Consider the following 7749-nt stretch of genomic DNA (forward strand, 5'->3'; position numbering starts at 1 on the left):
CCATTACAAAAATAAAATATAAGAGATAATTAAAGATTATGCGCGTGTGATGTGTTGGTACAAGAATGGAATGAAAAAAATATATATGTCGTTAAAAATTGTATTTTATGTTATCAGTGAGATATATTCTTGATCCAGAAAGACTGATACAAAATTAAAGTCTCCTTTTCAGCTGTATTCTTTATATGTTTTCGCAATATCGTCCATTTATCTCTTGCATGATCCGAGCAGGCTCAAGTGGACATGAGCAGCGACGAAGAGATGTAGAGTGTGGAGAGAGAAAGAGAGAGAGTTGTTGAAGAATGGCGTCTGCAGCAAGACGTCTGCATGGCGCATGGCGAAGCTTTTGGTTGTAACAATCAAAGTTTTTGTCGACAAGGTACGACACTTGCCCTCCTCGCAGAAGATATCCGCGAGACGATAACAGCAGTAACACTACATGCACTTCATTGATTGTTAGACGCGGAAACAGCGCGGAAAATCAGTTTAGATTTTCGGTCCGCGAAGTCATTCAACTTCAAAGGCTGATTCTGAACGAGCAAAAAGGTGAAAGTAAAATTTCCTCGTGAAGATATACATGTATATATCTACGGGACAAGTGAATAGGCACATCCCGCAATACATTTAAATACATCTTGTCGGAGAACATCGGGGAAACATGCTCGTGTTGATGTGCCTCGTCGTCAGACATGCTAACTTGGTCGAGTGTCAACTAACCTAATTTGCGATCGCGGATCTCATCTGCGTGATAGCGCAATCAATGTGTATCTCGATGAACGCGGCTCTCTTTACGATGGACAACACGATCGACAAGTGGGACAATGTCTGCAGACTGTGCTCGGAGGAGAGGAACGAGATGTTGCCCATCTTCGGCGACGAGGGTCTGCAGCGCAGGATGGCTCAGAAGTTGCGCGCCTGTCTACCCGTGTTGGTGTACAAAACCGATCCCTTACCGAAACAAATTTGTCAATTCTGCGCGGCGAGGCTGGATGATGCGTACGAGTTCAGAGAGTATTGCCTGAACGTCTACAGGGATATGCACGCCATGTTATTCAAGTGTAGACAGATAGAGTCTGTGCAGATATTCCTTGACGCGATGAAAAACTCGCCGGATCCATGTCAGGTTTGTCGATTGAATAAATCGCTCTTTAACACAGAATCATTTGTTACTTCAAATTCTTGTAAAAAGAATTTTATCGTGAAACCAATTTTTCTATTTTGTAATTTTTGCTATTCTTAGGCACAACTCTGTAAGGAGAGGTCTAGAGCACCACCGCCATTGGTTCCTCTATCAATTGGTCTGCCCCTTGATGATTCGGTGACTCCGATCGATCAAATTAGTCAAGATCAATTGCAAAATGTCTGCATGGAAACCTTGTCTGAATTACCTTGCGAAGTAGAGATCAAAGAAATGAATGTAGATTCAATTTTGGATGCTGAAAATACAATCTGTGAGCCATTGAAGAAAAAACGCAGGTTATCAGAGATGTTTGACACAAATATGCAAACAAAGACGGATATTGTTTCTATATTTGACACGGAAGAAGAAAACACAGTTTTCAAGGCAGATTATCAAACGAAAAAAGAAGAGAAACGAACCAGTATTTTGGAACAAGTTTTGACCGGTAGTTTGACAATGAATAATCATCAAAAGCTACAACCTAAAGCAAGATTAACTTCTGAATGGTGGTGTGCACCCTGTAACAGTTATTATAGGTGAGTGCTGATAATTCTTCAATATATTACAAGATTGTTCAATAACTTGAATTTTATTTAATAATTTGGATTTAATTTCATTTTTTTCCAGAACAAAGGATAGTCTAATGAAACACATGCAATTGCACTGTCCGCGTATATATACCTGTAGAAAATGTTCCTTATCTTTCGAATCGGTAGAAATTTTGGCAAAGCACGAAGCTAATAATCATTTAAAAGTCAAATTGGATTTTACGGAAAGCTTGAAAGATTGTCATAAATGTGATCGGCAGTTCATAAGCTGGGATATGTTGCGACAACATAGATTACGCGATCATTTAGCCGAATTGACTGAGATTGGAACTAACACATGGTGTTCATTATGCAATAGGTAATTTATGGGTGACTACTTTAGATAAATTTGCTTTGTAGACTGCTCTTTATATATATTATAAACATACATGTACGTGTTTTTAGGTTTTTTCCTACTGTAGAAACTTATCAAAATCACATTCAATTACATCAAGCAAATTCAATAATATCGCAGAACCTACCTTTTGCAGAATCTGCGATATCAAAAACATCAGAACGACCGAAGGAAATTAAAAGAGAGGAGCAATTCTATGAAAACGTAAAGTCTCTCACATGTCCCACTTGTGGAAAAGTATGAAATCATAATTATACTTCTACATGAAGAACTTTCTATTAAATTCTACAATAACTTTTGTATTATTCATTATAGGTTTGTACTCAGCAAAGTGCATTGTCAAATCACATGCGTACTCACGAACCGAAGAGGCACAAATGCGACATTTGCGGTCGATCATTCGGACTTTTTATACGCCTCGCCGCACACAGAGTAACTGAGCATAATGTGCAGCCAACAATGTTACCAGTTTTGTCAGCAGTTGAACAGGAGGAAGCATTAAATGCTGAAAGAGAAGCAAGGGAAGCAAGGGAAGCTAAAACTCGTGGTGTCAAGAATAAATTCTATTCCGAGGTTTGTTTAATCTTTTCACACAAAAATTTAATTTCTCTTCAATTCTTTTTTATTAAAAATTTATTGTAATTCTCTCTATAATTTACCACTGTTAAGAAAATTATTAACGGGAAAATAATAACAAAAATAAAAATGCATTTCCATTTTATTATCATTTTTTTTTTCTTAATTATATATAAATGTAAGATTAAAAAAAAAAGAGTAACATCAATATAATTTTAGTGAGACAAAAATAGAGCTACTCAGCAAAATTGTTTAAAAAGATTTTTATATCCTCATAATAGAGAATCACAAGAATTGATGTAAAGTACATCTTTTTTCTTTATCTATCGGAAACTAAATTTACTGAAATTATAATAGATTTTAATGCTTAATTTAAGTTTTATTTTCTTATTTTTATTTTCAGACAATAGAGAAAAACAATGTTCTGGTAGATGACGAATCTTCAACAAAACGTAATTCTAGTGGATTCAAAAACGTTGCAAGATGCGGCATTTGTCTGCAATGGTTTAGCGACCATACAACAATGCTAACGCATCTCCAAACACATTCGGACAATTCTCACAAAAATTTCATATGTCACATATGTAAAAAATCATTTAAAGAACAATCACAACTGCTCAGGCATGAGGTAAGACAACCAACAAAATTATTATTATGATTATTTATTTATGGTATGACATTTTTAAATAACGAGTTATCTTCTGATTGATTGATAGACTTGTCATAAACGCCTATCACTCGATAATGCTTCGCTATATACATCTGCTGTTTGCAACAAATTGTCGTCTATGGATAAACCGCAACAAAAGATGCACATGGTGGATAGAACTTATCACTGCGCAAAATGCAATAAAATTTTTTTCAAAGAAGTGTCACTTCTCACTCATCAGTGCACGAGCAACAAGGCACAATTTGGAAAGAAAGTTGCTGCAAAATCTCTGCAGAAGACATCGTCTCACGATAACGACAAGAAATACAAATGTTCAAAATGTGACGCATCTTTCGCAAGTTCACAATCACGGAATGCTCACATGAGGATGCATGTCGAAAGCATGCATAACAATACGGTATGTAATTTACGATACATAGCGCAGAATTTCAGCCGCACATCGCGGAATATTTGCATACATTATGCATATTTTGAAATCAATTATTATATTAACTAATCATTACATCTAGGCACAAACATGTGAAATTAAAACTGAAAAGGATGACGAACCGATGCCAAAATTACGTCCTGAGACATCGCTAGAATACAATATATCTCCTATCGAGCCAAAAATCGAAATCAATGAACAGAGTACACCTCCACCTCTTAAACGGACTCTCATTAAAACCGCTAATGGGTAAAGAAATATTTAAAATGTTATAGTTTCAAATCTCTCCAGATACATGGAAATATTTTATATTATTTATTGAATATTTGGAGGTAAGGGGAAACAGAAAAAAGGAGGAAAAATACTAATATTTTATGTGACATTTATTTATTTTTAGACATCGATGTGGTGTATGTCAATCACCATTCGTGTCAAGAGAGTTAGCAGTAGCGCATTTGAGATCTGCACATCCGGTGATGCCATATCAGTGCCCTTATTGCAAAAAACGCTTTACGACGCAATACACGTTCACCCATCACATCAAAACAGAGCATCCCGACGAACCCGAGAAATAAAGGTTGTTTGAAACTGCATGTCGAAGGTAATAGACAGATCGAGATAATATCACAATATGTGCCTCATTATATGTGACAATTTTGTTTATACTATATATACAGGATGTGAGATACATATGAAACGTTAAAAGTAATTAATATCTTAAAAAATTTAAAGTAAAAATAAAAGTTTTGAACAATGTATGGTATATAATAACAACCCTTGTTATTGTTATTATTCAAAAGCGAGGCTGATCTATGGCAAGCAGTAAATATACTTTTCATACAAAACTGCATGCAACTTTTACTTTGCACTATGTTTTCTAAAATCAAAATATTTTTTAAGATATTAATTTGTGTTATATATTGTACGTGTCTCGCTGCATGTCAATTTTCGGCTATTGGCCTTGAACAAAAACTTTTTTTTAGCACATAATTATACGAATACTGAAGTTAGATTTGTTATATGAGGCTATTGATATTAGTATTTACACGAAACGTGCCTGTATGTGCTTTGTTTTACAGCGTCGTATAAAAAATGGATTTTATTTGTTAACCGCACGGAGTAAAAGCAGTTCTAGAGCGACGGTAAGCAAATTTTAAACGCTTTGATTGAAAAATTAATATAATTATGAGTTACACTGCCCGTTAGCGGTAATAATTTGATTATGCAATTTATGTATATATAATATGACTTATCTTTTTAGATTTAATTATGTTTTATATATTTATGACGTTATAATGAAATATAGTTACAGTAACGTATCAAGAATTCTAAAATATATATTAATTACAATCACTCTAGAATTGTTTACTACAAATAATGCATCCAATTTTCTAATGCTATTGTAAATTATCTTGTGTTTAAGGTACTTCTCACAATACCTCCAATAATATGATATAATATAATCCAATAATATGATATTAAAGGAAAAGGTATTGAGAATTCTAGATTGTCATCTTAAAATACATTCCCTTTTAAGAAATGTTCTGTGTATCCATATTGCAGTCTTATTTCGTGTTAAGTGATTTTATGTGTCGTCTTGTGATACAATGACTTCTTTCTAAGGATATCCAAGATCATAGTTATAATTAAAAAAGAAAAGTCAGAACAATGCTACATTATTTAAATATGTACATTGTCTTCGCGTAAGTTTATTTTATATGTAGCTTATTTACAATAATCGATTATCGAAATTTTATTTACAATAAACTTAATGAGAGAAATATTATCGTGAAAATAATTCTTTCTATATTATATGAGTTTTTTTCCTAAAGATATCAATTTTCATAAAAACATCAACTTGGCTAAAAAAAAATATTTTTCTATAAATACTTCAGTATGTTATATATATTTGAAGCTATCTTCTACTTTCTCTGGCACTACTATTGCCAAAGCGAATTTAATTTGTGCTTTGAAAACCAATTTACTGCCAATCGATTTTTATTATACATCTTACCTCGTATTAACTTTTCTAATTTATATCATAATTTTTAGATTAATTTACCATTGTTCTTGTTCGCCTTTGATGAATAATTGTTTATTATGTATTTATGTTATGGTTAACAAGACGGACAAAACTACTTGGAATTTGACGTAAGAAACGTGTCGAATAAATTTAGAATGAATTTGATATATTTAATAGCGACATTAGAGCGAACGTACACACACATACCACTGACTGAATAATAACATACGATAATAATGATATATTTCGTAACGATAATAATTTTATGAAAATTATTATTCAGATGACAAAAAACATTTTTACAAAATGTTTTATTTTCCGTATATTTTAACTAAATGTTAAAAGATTCAAATTGATTGAAAGATGTAGAAATAATTTATAATGAAATACAATATTGATAAAGCACAATGACGTAAGTGTAAATAACATCGAAAACATGTTTAATAAAAAAAGTATCCTTCTTAAAGGATTTTATCAAATATATATTTTATATATATATTATATACATTTTAAAATAATTTTATGTTTTTACATTTACGCATCTTTCGTATTTATCGTTAAATACGTTGCTAAAGAAAAAGTGTCTCATCTTGTCTGCGAATGTTCATATACGAACATTCTTCATATACGAGATAAACAAAATTTAGAATCAAATATCCACATTTCACACTAAATGTGGAAAGTATGTATGAATATGATACTATATAATAATATTGTTGCGTCCCTGTGTTTCATTTCAGTGATAGTAGTGTCCTTGCGATCATATATTTGTAATCCGCTATACCCGATCGATACGGGGTCATCGACAAAAAGCGAGATGACAAGAAGATTGTCTCCTGATGCATTAGATGTTATTATTCAGCAAAAGAAAATGTCTTGAATAGAGAGTTGAATACTCTTACGATAGCCGACATGCCGTGCGGGCGCATTTCCGACGGCTCCACTAATTCCAAATAAAAATATCCTTGGTGCGTGTTTTTCCTTGTTATGTTTCTATGTTTTTTTATTAAGTTATACTTTAAAACTGTTCCTTATTCGCAAGCGCGAGCATGGCTAGTGATAGTGAAAGTCGCGAGATATCGATCTCGATCCGTATGGACGCAACAATATATATTATAATATAGATTAAAAAAATATATTTTTTAAATATTTTTCTAAGAAAAACCTTCTGTGCGTTTATTGAAACTTTCCGTTTGTTCGAGAAAGATGTACATGTATTATTTACATTGCTTATGTCGATCTGTAGTGCTTCTCGGTACTAGTGCTTCCTGTGCGATGCAGGGGTTTCCTCGCGACACTTTCTCATAACGATTCACCTGTCTGTTAAGATATACAACGGAGAGATAAAAGTCCTTACATTTAAATTTAAAGAACAATCTCTCTACATGTATAAGGGATATGCCGAATTCATTTAGTATATTTCTCACAAAATTGAAAATAATTTTTTCTTAGCAAGAATCTGTGATATAGATTATTATCTTATATTATTATATTATTTTTATATTATTTCTTAATTTTTTTCTTAATATATTAAATAGCTTAGCAATCTAGTCTTTAAATGAAATTATATCGTTGAGTCCCCAAAAAGAGAAACGTGACTATAAAATATGAGCCTAAAACACTGTACAAGATATTGCCCTCTTCCTTCCATCTTTTACTCTCCTTAGGAATCATAATTTTTAGAAGGCATTATACTGTTGACAGGAAAATAGATAAAGAAATAGGACACCTATATATACGCAAATACAGTAAACAGCAAGATATTGAAAAGCCAATATATCTGAGTCGAAGTTGCCGACTGTCATGAGATTGTCTGTGAGACATCGCATCCTAAGGAATGCAGACACTACAAATATTACATAATATAAAAACTAACAAAATGTGTGTTTTCAATCATCAATCGTGAAAAAATATGATATAATATTTTGAAG

The 7749-nt window shown here is 32.6% G+C and overlaps 1 protein-coding gene across 4 annotated transcripts; it reads left to right on the plus strand.

The window, feature by feature from the left end:
- The first annotated feature begins 293 nt into the window (after positions 1-293).
- LOC138933698 (zinc finger protein 569) lies at positions 294-5567 on the plus strand. 4 transcript variants are annotated; one of them, XR_011447009.1, is made up of 11 exons: positions 294-1123; positions 1241-1716; positions 1808-2086; positions 2173-2359; positions 2438-2695; positions 3102-3326; positions 3415-3765; positions 3878-4044; positions 4193-4396; positions 4875-4937; positions 5219-5567. XR_011447009.1 is itself a non-coding variant. In XM_070296644.1 (10 exons), exons 1-9 carry the CDS (start codon positions 761-763, stop codon positions 4368-4370), a joined length of 2484 nt encoding a protein of 827 aa, XP_070152745.1. In that variant the 5' UTR covers positions 294-760; the 3' UTR covers positions 4371-4396; positions 4875-5192. The 4 variants fall into 4 exon arrangements, 2 of the variants coding, with proteins under 2 accessions (XP_070152745.1, XP_070152744.1); XR_011447008.1 differs by having other exon boundaries at positions 4193-4937; XM_070296644.1 differs by lacking the exon at positions 5219-5567 and having other exon boundaries at positions 4875-5192.
- The last annotated feature ends 2182 nt before the right edge of the window (positions 5568-7749 follow it).

This window comes from Polyergus mexicanus, unplaced genomic scaffold, assembly GCF_030449975.1.
Source record: "Polyergus mexicanus isolate NDT 795.1 unplaced genomic scaffold, iyPolMexi1.0 SCAF_5, whole genome shotgun sequence".
Taxonomy (NCBI): Eukaryota; Metazoa; Arthropoda; class Insecta; order Hymenoptera; family Formicidae; genus Polyergus; species Polyergus mexicanus.

Bases quoted from the DNA above. Each gene is read 5' to 3' on its own strand.
- LOC138933698 (XM_070296643.1), top strand. From the start codon at position 761: ATGTGTATCTCGATGAACGCGGCTCTCTTTACGATGGACAACACGATC. The intron at 2,087-2,172 runs GTAATTTATGGG...ACGTGTTTTTAG, and splicing joins TGGTGTTCATTATGCAATAG to GTTTTTTCCTACTGTAGAAA. The intron at 3,766-3,877 runs GTATGTAATTTA...CATTACATCTAG, and splicing joins AAAGCATGCATAACAATACG to GCACAAACATGTGAAATTAA.